The sequence below is a fragment of the Phocoena sinus genome, chromosome 2 (genome assembly GCF_008692025.1).
Source record: "Phocoena sinus isolate mPhoSin1 chromosome 2, mPhoSin1.pri, whole genome shotgun sequence".
NCBI classification, from domain to species: Eukaryota; Metazoa; Chordata; class Mammalia; order Artiodactyla; family Phocoenidae; genus Phocoena; species Phocoena sinus.
The window spans coordinates 145454982-145468556 of NC_045764.1; the positions used below are offsets into that span (position 1 = coordinate 145454982).

A 13575-nucleotide genomic window follows, 5' to 3' on the forward strand; every position below is an offset into this window, starting at 1 on the left:
TGATTATAAGTAAGGTGAGAGCAAGGACACTGTCTAGGTACCCATTCCTTCATTCACTCCCTCATTCATTCCTTTATCCAGTAAACATCTGCTCAATACCTACTATGTGCCAGGTGCTAGGAGCTCACTAGTGGAAAAGAAAGGGAAGTAAAGCACAGATGTCAGTGCCATGTGGTATAAGAATTCCACAGACAGCCCCAAATGCCCTCACCCCCTCCAGAAAGGACAGCAGTGCGAGTCCTCCTATCCAGTGGCTCCGACTGGCTCCAAGCCCAGGATCTTGGGTCTCTCAGGCTGATCCAGATATATCTCCTTATGGTCCCGCAGCCTAGAGCCAAAGGATGTATTTACCCCTCACCGATATACTTAGTAAGCAGTGTGGCTGGGAGAACAGGATAGCACAACACACTTCCCCTTTGGAAGAGGGGAGCAGGGAGGCGGCATTCACTGGCCACCAGTGCCTGGTGCCTGTGCCATCACCGGACTCCTGCCCCAGCCGGGGTGGGGTGGGCGAGGTTCCATGGCCAGTTCTCCAGCTACCCGTGATCTGAGTTTGAGAGTGGAGGTTTCTTCATGATCCTCCATGGCCATGCCTGGCATGGGATGGGGGAGGAAAAGGGAGTGACCTAGATTCCTAGATTCCTTTTCTGGGGGCCATACTTTTTGTTTATTTTCATCCTCCCAGCTTCTTGCACAGTGTCTGCACAAACTAGACTTTCGGTAAATAATCTGTTGATTTAACACTAGTGGCATGTGCATAGGACACTGCCTGTGACCCAGGGCAGGGGTCTGCTTCAGGCTGTGGAGCATGGGGGAGGGCACTAGGGGTGACCCCTGGATTTGTCACCTGGAGGACCAGCGGGGTGGGACTGCCCACCTCTGCAACAGGCAGCACAGAAGAAGCAGCTGCTTTGGGGATGGATGAAGAATTCATTTTGAGGCATTGAGTTAGAGGTAGCCACTGGGACACTCAAAGGCCTGGAAGTCTCAGAATCAAAGACCAGAGCCAAAGGGAAAGGAGAGTTCAAGAACTGGAGGGAAATGAGCTGTGGTGTGGGTGTGTGGATAGATGTCAGGTAGAAGAGCTCAGGGCAGTGACTGGGGTGAGGCCAGAGAGGGACTGGATAGAGGGGTCGCATCCTATCCTGCCTCGGTATCGCCTCCGCTCGGCTGATGCAGGGCCAACTGATGTTTCAGCTCTAAATCCCGGGGATGCTGGGTCAACGTGAAAGCAGAGCTGAGACCTCTGGGAGGGAGCAGACCCTTGTGCCCTTCTTCACAAGGTGTGTCACGGGTGAAGGGTCTAACCTCGGAGAAGGGTTAGACCATCAGAGGCTATGGGTCTGAGGGAGGGAGAAGCAGACGCATCTTTGAGGATGTCTAGCTCAGTTTTGAGGTCCTGAGAGGAACTTCTCTAGAGATGCTTTTCCACAGCCTTCTCTGTGGCCCTGAAGAGGCTTTGAATGAGGCGCAGGAAGGCAGCAGGCTGGGGATGGGGACGGTGTCAGGACCATTCCTTCCCCTTCCTGGCACATAGGTGGTGCTCAGCGGAGTTTTGCTGAATGAATGGGTGGAGGAATGAATGAGCGAGTGGAGGCAAGCCTCTGTAAACAAATGAATGAATGATCAGGTGCAGAAGGGTGTCCCAGTGCCCGGTAGCTGGTGGCTCTCGATCAATGTTTACTGGGCAATGGGTGAGTGTGGGTTGAGAGCTAAGAGGTTTCTTGAGCCCACAGCGTGGCCATAAGTCCTAAATAAATAAGCATGGTTATTTCTCTCAGTTGACTGGCGGGGTAATTCATTGGCATGCTCTCCCTTTGGGAGCTTCTGCAATTTTTTTTCTTATTTTAGCTCCTCCACCATCAGCTGGAGGCCGCTTTCCATTTGCTTGATCCCGGGCTGGGTGGAAGTGGGGGGCAGAGTTAGCACCCACTCTTTTCTCTGGTGGAAAGGGCACAAAGGAACCCTCATCCTCACTCTCACAGTTAACAGCTTGGGTCCTTCTAGCAATCCAGGGTTCAAGCCAGAACCTTCTTCCTCTCTCTCTCCTCCCCTCTCCCTCCTTCCTTCACTCCTTCTCTCTCTCCTCCCCTCTCCCTCCTTCCTTCACTCCTTCTCTCTATTTATTTTTTTAGATGTCCTTACCTTTTTCTTTTTTGCATTGTATTTTATTTATTTTTTATACAGCAGGTTCTTATTAGTTATCCATTTTATACACATTAGTGTATATATGTCAACCCTAATCTCCCAATTCATCCTACCACCAACACCCCCTGCCACTTTCCCCCCTCAGTGTCCATACTTTTGTTCTCTGCATCTGTGTCTCAATTTCTGCCCTGCAAACCAGTTCATCTGTACCATTTTTCTAGGTTCCACATATATGAGTTAATATACGATATTTGTTTTTCTCTTTCTGGCTTACTTCACTCTGTATGACAGTCTCTGGATCCATCCACATCTCTACAAATGACCCAGTTTTGTCCCTTTTTATGGCTGAGTAATATTCCATTGTATATATGTACCACATCTTCTTTATCCATTCGTCTGTCGGTAGGCATTTAAGTTGCTGCCATGACCTGGCTATTGTAAATAGTGCTGCAATGAACATTGGGGTGCATGTGTCTTTTTGAATTATAGTTTTCTCTGGGTATATGCCCAGTAGTGGAATTGCTGGGTCATATGGTAATTCTATTTTCAGTTTTTTCAGGAACCTCCATACTGTTCTCCACAGTGGCTGTATCAATTTACATTCCCACCAACAGTGCAAGAGGGTTCCCTTTTCTCCACACCAGCATTTGTTGTTTGTAGGTTTTCTGATGATGCCATTTCTAACTGGTGTGAGGTGATACCTCAGTGTAGTTTTGATTTGCATTTCTCTACTAATTAGTGACGTTGAGCAGCTTTTCATGTGCTTCTTGGCCATCTGTATGTCTTCTTTGGAGAAATGTCTATTTAGGTCTTCTGCCCATTTTTGGATTCAGTTGTCTGTTTTGTTAATGAGCTGCATGAGCTGTTTATATATTTTGGAGATTAATCCTTTGTCCATTGATTCGTTTGCAAATATTTTCTCCCATTCTGAGGGTTGTCTTCTCGTCTTGTTTGTAGTTTCTTTTGCTTTGCAAAAGATTTTAGGTTTCATTAGGTCCCATTTGTTTATTTTTGTTTCCATTACTCTAGGAGCTGGGTCAAAAAAGATCTTGCTGTGATTTATGTCAAAAAGTGTTCTTCCGGGGCTTCCCTGGTGGCGCAGTGGTTGGGAGTCCGCCTGCCGATGCAGGGGACACGGGTTCGTGCCCTGGTCCAGGAAGATCCCACATGCCGCGGAGCGGCTGGGCCCGTGAGCCATGGCCGCTGAGCCTGCGCATCCAGAGCCTGTGCTCCGCAACGGGAGAGGCTACAACAGTGAGAGGCCCGAGTACCACAAAAAAAAAAAAAAAAAAGTGTTCTTCCTATGTTTTCCTCTAAGAGTTTTATAGTGTCCCGTCTTACATTTAGGTCTCTAATCCATTTTGAGTTTATTTTTATGTATGGTGTTAGGGAGTGTTCTAATTTCATTCTTTTACATGTAGCTGTCCAGTTTTCCCAGCACCAATTATTGAAGAGACTGTCTTTTCTCCATTGTATATCCTTGCCTCCTTTGTCATAGATTAGTTGACCGTAGGTGTGTGGGTTTATCTCTGTGCTTTCTGTCCTGTTCCATTGACCTATATTTCTGTTTTTGTGCCAGTACCATATTGTCTTGATTACTATAGCTTTGTAGTATAGTCTAAAGTCAGGGAGTCTGATTCCTCCAGCTCTGTTTTTTTCCCTCAAGACTGCTTTGGCTATTCGGGGTCTTTTGTGTCTCCATACAAATTTTAAGATTTTTTGTTCCAGTTCTGTAAAAAATGCCATTGGTGGGCTTCCCTGGTGGTGAGTGGTTGAGAGTCTACCTGCCGATACAGGGGACATGGGTTCATGCCCCGGTCTGGGAAGATCCCACATGCCGAGGAGCGGCTGGGCCCGTGAGCCATGCTGCTGAGCCTGCGCATCCAGAGCCTGTGCTCCGCAACGGGAGAGGCCACAACAGTGAGAGGCCCGCGTACCACAAAAAAAAAAAAAAAAAAAAAAAAATGCCATTGGTAATTTGATAGGGATTGCATTGAATCTGTAGATTGCTTTGGGTAGTATAGTCATTTTCCTGATATTGATTCTTCCTATCCAAGAACATGGTATATCTCTCCATCTGTTTGTATCATCTTTAATTTCTTTCATCAGTGTCTTATAGTTTTCTGCATACAGGTCTTTTGTCTCCCTAAGTAGGTTTACTCCTAGGTATTTTATTCTTTTTGTTGCAATGCTAAATGGAAGTGTTTCCTTAATTTCTCTTTCAGATTTTTCATCATTAGTGTATAGGAATGCAAGAGATTTCTGTGCAGTAATATTGTATCCTGCAACTTTACCAGATTCATTGATTAGTTCTAGTTTCTAGTTTTCTAGCTCTAGTTTTCTGGTGGCATCTTTAGGATTCTCTATGCATAGTATCATGTCATCTGCCAACAGTGACAGTTTAACTTCTTCTTTTCCAATTTGTATTCCTTTTATTTCTTTTTCTTCTCTGATTGCTGTGGCTAGGACTTCCAAAACTATGTTTAATAATAGTGGTGAGAGTGGACATCCTTGTCTTGTTCCTGATCTTAGAGGAAATGCTTTCAGTTTTTCACCATTGAGAATGATGTTTGTCTTATACAGCCTTTATTATGTTGAGGTAGGTTCCCTGTATGCCCACTTTCTAGAGAGTTTTTATCATAACTGGGTGTTGAATTTTGTCAAAAGCTTTTTCTGCATCTATTGAGATGATCATATGGTTTTTCTTCTTCAATTTGTTAATATGCTGTATTACTTTGATTGATTTGCATATATAGAAGAATCCTTGCATCCCTGGGATAAATCCCACTTGATCATGGTGTATGATTCTTTTAATGTGTTGTTGGATTCTGTTTGCTATTATTTTGTTGAGGATTTTTGCATATATATTTATCAGTGATATTGGTCTGTGATTGTCTTTTTCTCTAGTATCTTTGTCTGGTTTTGGTATCAGGGTGATGGTGGCTTCATAGAATGAATTTGGGAGTGTTCCTTCCTCTGCAATTTTTTGGAAGAGTTTGAGAAGGATGGGTGTTAGCTCTTCTCTAAATGTTTGATAGAATTCACCTGTGAAGCCATCTGGTCCTGGACTTTTGTTTGTTGGAAGATTTTAAATCACAGTTTCAATTTCATTACTTGTGATTGGTCTGTTCATATTTTCTATTTCTTCCTGGTTCAGTCTTGGAAGGTTATACCTTTCTGAAAATTTGTCCATTTCTTCCAGGTTGCCCATTTTATTGGCATCGAGTTGCTTGTAATAATCTCTTAGGATGCTTTGTAGTTCTGTGGTGTCTGTTGTAACTTCTCCTTTTTCATTTCTAATTTTCTTTTTTTTTTTCTTTTTCTAATTTTCTTGATTTGAGTGCTCTCCCTCTTTTTCTTGATGAGTCTGGCTAACGGTTTATCAATTTTGTTTATCTTCTCAAAGAACCAGCTTTTAGTTTTATTGATCTTTGCTATTGTTTCCTTTGTTTCTATTTCATTTATATCTGCTCTGATATTTATGATTTCTTTCCTATGTTAACTTTGGGTTTTGTTTGTTCTTCTTTCTCTAGTCCCTTTAGGTGTAAGGTTAGATTGTTTATTTGAGATTTTTCTTGTTTCTTGAGGTAGGCTTGTATTGCTATAAACTTCCCTCTTAGAACTGCTTTTGCTGCATCCCATAGGTTTTGGATCATCGTGTTTTCATTGTCATTGGTCTCTAGGTATTTTTTTATTTCCTCTTTGATTTCTTCAGTGATCTCTTGGTTATTTAGTAATGTATTGTTTAGCCTCCATGTGTTTGTGTTTACTATGTTTTTTTCCCTGTAATTGATTTCTAATCACATAGCATTGTGGTCAGAAAAGATGCTTGATATGATTTCAATTTTGTTAAATTTACTGAGGCTTGATTTGTGACCCAAGATGTGATCTATCTTGGAGAATATTCCGTGTGCAGTTGAGAAGAAAGTGTAATCTGCTGTATTTGGATGGAATGTCCTATAAATATCAATTAAATCTATCTGATCTATTGTGTCATTTAAAGCTTGTGTTTCCCTATTAACTTTCTGTTTGGATGATCTGTCCATTGGTGTAAGTGAGGTGTTAAAGGTCCCCCACTATTCTGTTACTGTCGATTTCCTCTTTTATAGATGTTAGCAGTTGCCTTATGTATTGAGGTGCTCCTATGTTGGGTGCATATAGATTTATAATTGTTATATCTTCTTCTTGGATTGATCCCTTGTTCATTATGTAGTGTCCTTCCTTATCTCTTGTAACATTGTTTATTTTAAAGTCATTTTATCTGATATGAGTATTGCTACTCCAGCTTTCTTTTGATTTCCATCTGCATGGAATATCTTTTTCCATCTCCTCACTTTCAGTCTGTATGTGTCACTAGGTCTGAAGTGGGTCTCTTGTAGACAGTATATATATGGATGTTGTTTTTGTATCCATTCAGGGAGCCTCAGTCTTTTGGTTGGAGCACTTAATCCATTCACTTTTAAGGTTATTATTGATATGTATGTTCCTATGACCATTTTCTTAATTGTTATGGGTTTCTTTTTGTAGGTCCTTTTCTTCTCTTGTGTTTCCTACTTAGAGAAGTTCCTTTAGCATTTGTTGTAGAGCTGGTTTTGTGGTGCTGAATTCTCTTAGCTTTTGCTTGTATGTAAATCTTTGATTTCTCCGTAGAATCTGAATGAGATCCTTGCTGGGTAGAGCAATCTTGGTTGTAGGTTCTTCCCTTTCATCACTTTAAATATGTCATGCCATTCCCTTCTGGCTTGTAGAGTTTCTGCTGAGAAATCAGCTGTTAACCTTATGGGAGTTCCCTTGTATGTTATTTTTCTCTTGCTGCTTTCAATAATTTTTCTTTGTCTTTAATTTTTGCCAATTTGATTACTATGTGTCTTGGCATGTTTCTCCTTGAGTTTATCCTGTCTGGGACTCTCTGTGCTTCCTGGACTTGTGTGGCTATTTCCTTTCCCATGTTAGGGAAGTTTTCGACTATAATCTCTTCAAATATTTTCTCAGGTCCTATCTCTCTCTCTTCTCCTTCTGGGACCCCTATAATGCAAATGTTGTTGCGTTTAATGTTGTCCCAGAGATCTCTTGGGCTGTCTTCATTTCTTTTCATCGTTTTCTCTTTATTCTGTTCCATAGCCGTGAATTCCACCATTCTCTCTTCCAGGTCACTTATCCGTTCTTCTGCCTCAGTTATTCTGCTGTTGATTCCCTCTAGTGTGTTTTTCATTTCAGTTATTGTATTGTTCATCTCTGTTTGTTTGTTCTTTAATTCTTCTAGGTCTTTGTTAAACATGTCTTACATCTTCTCAATATTTGCCTCCATTCTTCTTCTGAGGTCCTGGATCATCTTCACTGTCATTATTCTGAATTCTTTTTCTGGAAGGTTGCCTATCTCCACTTCACTTAGTTGTTTTTCTGGGGTTGTATCTTGTTCCTTCATCTGGTACATAGCCCTCTGCCTTTTCATCTTGTCTATCTTTCTGTGAATGTGGTTTTTGTTCCACAGGCTGCAGGATTGTAGTTCTTCTTGCTTCTGCTCTGTGCCTTCTGGTGGATGAGGCTATCTAAGAGGCTTGTGCAAGTTTTCTGATGCGAGGGACTGGTGGTGGGTAGAGCTGGCTGTTGCTCTGGTTGGCAGAGCTCAGTAAAACTTTAATCCGTTTATTTGCTGATGGGTGGGGCTTGTTTCCCTCCCTGTTGCTTGTTTGGCCTGAGGCCACCCAACACTGGAGCCTACCTGGCTCTTTGCTGGGGCTAATGGCGGACGCTGGGAGGGCTCACGCCGAGGAGTACTTCCCAGACCTTCTGCTGCCAGTGTCCTTGTCCTCACAGTGAGACTCAGCCACCCCCGCCTCTGCAGGAGACCCTCCTACACTAGCAGGTAGGTCTGGTTCAGTCTCCTATGGGGTCACTGCTCCTTCCCCTGGGTCCCGATGCGCACACTACTTTGTGTGTGCCCTCCACGAGTGGAGTCTCTGTTTCCCCCAGTCCTGTCGAAGTGCTGCAATCAATTCCCACTAGGCTTCAAAGTCTGATTCTCTAGGAATTCCTCCTCCCGTTGCTGGGTCCCCAGGTTGGGAAGCCTGACATGGGGCTCAGAACCTTTACTCTCGTGGGTGAAATTGTGTGGTATAAGTGTTCTCCAGTTTGTGAGTCACTCACCCAGCAGTTTCGGGATTTGATTTTACTGTGATTGCGCCCCTTCTACCATCTCATTGTGACTTCCCCTTTGTCTTTAGATGTGGGGTATCTTTTCTGGTGAGTTCCAGTGTCTTCCTGTCGATGATTTTTCAGCAGTTGGTTGTGATTCTGGTGCTCTCGCATGAGGGAGTGAGAGCATGTCCTTCTACTCCACCATCTTGAACCAATCCCCTCCTTCCACTCATCCTCTCTTTCCTGCAATGGATTGTGAGTCTGTGGGGACACTGACCCATCTGTCCAGTCCCCGGCATGGCACCAAATAAGAATATCACAGTGCGGCAGTGCAGCTGTTGTCACCATCCTGAGTATGTGTGTGACACAGGGCTGGGCCCAGTACACATGAGGAAACCTCCCTCACTGGCTGTGACCTCAGGGAGCTCAGGGACTGGTTCCTAGGTGGCATGAACACTACAGAGAGGCAGCCCTAGGAGACAGGCACTCCCCGGAACCTTTGCATTCCTGTCCCATGAGGCTGGGAGCTAGGCTCTCAGGGGAATGTGGAGGCCCTGGGCTGCTGGTGGATCACCCAACACATCCATCTCCTCTCCACAGGTCGAGCTGTCTTCTTGGGACTGTCCCTCTAGAGACTAGGCCTGTGATGGAGTTCTCATGCAGGGGTTCTGTTCCTGGACAACTCTCACCCGCCTTCCTGCTGCCCCTGTGGGCTCAAAGCTCCTGCCCGGGCTTCTGGTCAAGTGGAAGGGGCGGAGTCGAGATGCACTCACCGTTGATGATATTTCCAGGCAACATCCAGCTGGCAGTGTGTTTCAGATAATGAGATGTCAGGATCCATCCACTCATCCATGCGTCTCAGATGTATCTTTCCCCAGTGTCTTTCATGGGGGGACTTTGGGAGCACAAAGCAGGGTGTGGCTAAGAGGAGGGAGGCTGGGCCACGGCATCTGTCATCCATCACTCCCCAGCACTTAAAACCAGGCTGCCCAGGAGGTCTGAGGTAAGCTATTTCAGCAGCAAACACAAGTCCCAGAGAAGATGCATCACTGCCCGTGCGTTTGCATCCTAGCAGCTCTGGCATTAGCCTGTGAGGGCCCACCTGACCTCACAGGTGGTTCTCTGGGCAGCATCTTGTCCCAGCGTTGGATGTTTTACTGATCAGGCCCCTCCTTCATGCCTAGCCCAGTGTCAGGCCCAGGTTTATCCCTAGGAGACTGTCATTCTGCAGGTTGCTTGGTGACCTCTCAGGACACCTCATCTTGGGGGTCAGGTGCCCTCCAGGTGTCACCATCTCCATATCCAGCGAAGAGCCCTGGTCAAGAGTGTGGGCTTCAGAGTCAGAACAACCATTTTGACTCCAGAAACCTGTGAGTCACTAGCTCTGACCTTGAGCTTTTTTATTAATAGGTTTTATTATTTAAGAGCAGTTTTAGGTGCACAAAGTTCAGCGGAAGGTATGGAGAGTTCCCATGTACTCCCTGCCCCCACACAGGGGGGTACCGTCATGAGCCTCAGTTTCCTCATCTGTACAGCGGGGGAAATAACGATCTCCTGCTCACAGGTACAAATGAGGTAATGCAGTTGGGTCCTACCGTGTCGTAAGTGCTTACCACACAGTGGCTACTTTCTCCTCTTGCCTGTGGCCCCTCTGATGCTGACCTTTGTCTCAGGTGACAGGAACACCCTCGAAAGGCTTTGAGGAGAAGGCATACCTGGCAGCCAAGCAGCTGAAGCCTGGAGAGGACCCCTACAGACAGCATGCCTTCAACCAGCTGGAGAGCGACAAGCTGAGCCCTGACCGGCCCATCCGGGACACCCGCCATTACAGGTGTGGCCTCCATTGTGCCGGTGGAGAAAGAAAGGTGGAGGGAAGGGCCAGCACCAGTTGGCTTTTCTTTCAGCCATGTGGATTTAAGAAATGAGGAAGATTTCCTCAGACTCAGTCCAGCTATTGAGACATTCAAACCCTTACCATCTGTCGTTTTCCTGACTCACCTTTATTTCATTGACCTCCTGAGAGCCTGAGAGGTCCAAGGAGACTTCCCAGTGAGGCCAGAGAGGCCCCTAAATACCTCAGGCTGGAATCCCAGCAAGAGTGACCTGCCAGGGGACCACGGGGAGGTCTGAAGGGGGTGGGCTAGCCTGGCGTTCTTGGTGCCCATCTGGTGATGTCTGAGGTGAAGAGGGGCCGCCAGCCCTGCCTGCACTGTGCAAACAGTAGAGCGCTGTGCACCGCCCCACTGGTATCCCTTTCCTTCCTCTCTTCCTGCCCCACTGCCGCCACTTCCTCAGCAACTCCCAGAAATGCTCGACAGTCTTTTGCTCTTTGTTCTCCCAGAGTGGTAGGTGGGAGAGGCCCTAGACCAGGATCAAGGACACCTTCCGTGCTCATCCCAGCTCGGACTCTGCTCAGTGTGAGCGGGCAAGTCATCAGCCCCCTCCCTCGTTCAGGCCCTTGTAGTGTCCTGTCTGGAGGATACGGGTCTCCACCTTCAATCTCTCCTCTTGCCATAATGAAAAAACAGTCACCAGTGGAATAGTCAGAGAGCAATTGTAATAAAGGAGATTGCCATGAAAACTAGCACTGCGGCTGCTTTCCCACCACGGCCCCAGGAGCACCAATAAATGCATTCACAGAAGCATTTGCAGAACCGACAAGGATGAAGCCTGGCAGGGATGGATCATTTTAATTCCCTTTTCTGAGCATGGGGCAGCCAATGGGCCCAAAATGTGGTGTCTGGAGAAGGTGGAGCACAGAGCTGCTGGGCGAAGGAGTGAGGTAGGGGGAAGTGCCTTTGGTGTCTCCTCAGAGACTCGGTTTCCCCTAGGTGTCCCAGGGCCCATGGGAAGAGTGGGGCTGCTTCCCTGCCTGGTGTCACCAGGTGGCTGTTAATGGTGGCAGCGAGAGGGAGGAATTCACGGGAGGACGGGATGGGAACGATTCCTCTCCAGATCCCACCAGATGTCAGGAGCCGCTACATCCGAAGGAAGAAGCTACAGGGTGTCAGAGACAAAGAGAGGCCATTTTCCCTCTTCTCCCCTCCACCATTCTGTCTCTCTTGGCTGCCCCATCGGGCAGGGAGTTCTGTCTGTTGGTCCGGGGCTTGATCCTGGGGCCTGTGTGGTGCCTATACACGTCGATCCCTCCTCAACACTTCAGTGACTGTGGGGCTCCGAGTGCTCTAGGTCTTTTGTAAAGAGCATGCAGGCCTGGAAAGGTCCCCCAACCTGTGCTTCCCTCCAAGGACTCCAGGCTGGGCGGCCTGAGTGGGGTGTGCATGGGTGTGGAGGCCCAGGGCCCACGCCTGGCTTCAGGGGGCAGCAGGCCGGCCAAAGAGAAGCTTAAGCCTGCCCTGAGATCACTCTCACAGCTGCCCTCTGACCTCTCTGCTCTCTTCTCAGTTGCCCATCCGTGTCCTATTCGTCAGACTTGCCGGCCACCAGCGTCATCATCACCTTCCACAACGAAGCCCGCTCTACCCTCCTGCGCACGGTGAAAAGGTAAGCCCCACCTTGGACCTTTCATCTCCGTGGTGCTGTTCCCCCAGGCCTTGGGGATCTGCTGGGCCCTGGCAGGGGAGAACACTGAGACTGGGTGCTGTGGCCAGATGGCGTGAAGACCAGCGGGCACTGGCAGGGGGGGATCTGCCCTTCTGAGAGGCTGAGGCTGGCGCATCAGGGTCAGGGAGACCCAAGAAGTCCAACTGTTAGCGAGATGCACAAACACAAGGTCAGGTCCCCAGGACTCAGGCGGAAATGCAGGGGTCAGGAGCCCAGGGTGGTGGGGACAGACGTGAGGCCTCAGGTGGATGGATACCAGCCCAGTAGGCACCTGTCAGCGACTCAGAGAGCGGTGCCCCTCCTGTTCTCCTAAGCTTGGCCCCGTGGTCAAGTCTGACTTCTACTCACCTCATTTCTTAATGAACTTAGATAAGAATAGGATTCAGGGGCTTCCCTGGTGGCGTAGTGGTGGAGAGTCCGCCTGCCGATGCAGGGGACACAGGTTCGTGCCCCGGTCCGGGAAGATCCCACATGCCGCGGAGCGGCTGGGCCCGTGAGCCGTGGCCGCTGAGCCTGCGCGTCTGGAGCCTGTGCTCCGCAACAGGAGAGGCCACCACAGTGAGAGGCCCGCGTACCGCAAAAAAAAAAAAAAAAAAGAATAGGATTCGGAATGGAGTACCCAGTGATATTCCAGGGATTAAAGAAGTTTAGGTTTCCTTCACCAGGGAGTGAAGGAGGAGGAGGGATGGTAGGAGGGAAAGAGTTGGCAGGGAAGCTTTCTGAGAACATCCCTCCTGACCCATCAGGCCAGAAGGAGCCTCGCTAGCTTTCCAAGCAGACAGCTTCGGGGCCAGCGGGGGTTGTCCTCAGGTGGGCTTGTTAAGCCCAGGCAGCCAGAGCGGCTAAGGTCCTGCCTCAACAGCTAAACTAGGGCAGTCCCTACCCCCCATCTGAGGTGGGTCCCAAGTACCTGAGGGTCCAGGCAGCAGGGTCGGCTGGGTCTTGGAGGAGCCTGAGGAACACACTGCCCCTCAGCCATTGACCAGGGCCCAGAAGGTTTGCTAGCAGCTGCCCGTGGCCAGTGTGCTGGCTTCCGAGGTGGGCGGTGGGGGAACCCATGGCAGGAAGAAGGAAGTAGAAGGTGGCCCCTAAATCTGGGCTCCTCTGTCCCCGTCACTCCTCCAGCGTCCTGAACAGAACTCCTGCCAGCCTGATCCAGGAGATCATTCTAGTGGATGACTTCAGTTCAGATCGTAAGTATGCACCTTCTTTTTTCGCACCCCTTCACACCCCATTTCCCCAGAATGCCAAGGGAAGCACTCTTGAGGTTGTTCTGGCCATCACAGGCTGACCTCTGCTCCCCGCGGGGATCTTCAGTCTTTTCTAGGTGCCCTCCCTGGCTCTGCTCCCTGGTGCAAAAGGAGTGGTGTTGCTTTGATGGGACACCAGTGAGATGACATTAAAAAAAAAATTAAAATGAAGCATCCTTCATTATCACAACTGCCGTGTGCAGAATATTGTCCCCACAATCTAGCGCCGAGGCTGTTGGACTGGTGACAGTGCTGGCGCTCTCTGGTGCCCCCTGGGGGGTAATGCCACAAGTACAGGCAGTCCTCAGTCTGGCTGGGGAGTGGAGGACAGGGCAATCCTTTGGCCTGTGGAGATGACCACTCTCCTCCATGCCTCGCCTTCCCCCGGGCCTGGTCTGGAGAAGCTCCTGGGAAGTTCCAGTAGTGGTCGAACCACGTGTGGTCTGACGTCAATATCTGAATGGGCTTGCTTCCT

The 13575-nt window shown here is 48.1% G+C and overlaps 1 protein-coding gene across 3 annotated transcripts in view; it reads left to right on the forward strand.

Annotated features, from left to right (window-relative positions):
* Nucleotides 1–13575, forward strand: part of GALNT16 (polypeptide N-acetylgalactosaminyltransferase 16) — a 108006-nt gene that overhangs the window by 59327 nt on the left and 35104 nt on the right. For all 3 annotated transcript variants that reach the window (XM_032622345.1, XM_032622343.1, XM_032622344.1), the window contains exons 2-4: nucleotides 9960–10117; nucleotides 11692–11790; nucleotides 12976–13043. In XM_032622345.1, coding sequence (XP_032478236.1) covers nucleotides 9960–10117; nucleotides 11692–11790; nucleotides 12976–13043 — 325 coding nt within the window. The remainder of the gene's footprint in view (nucleotides 1–9959; nucleotides 10118–11691; nucleotides 11791–12975; nucleotides 13044–13575) is intronic.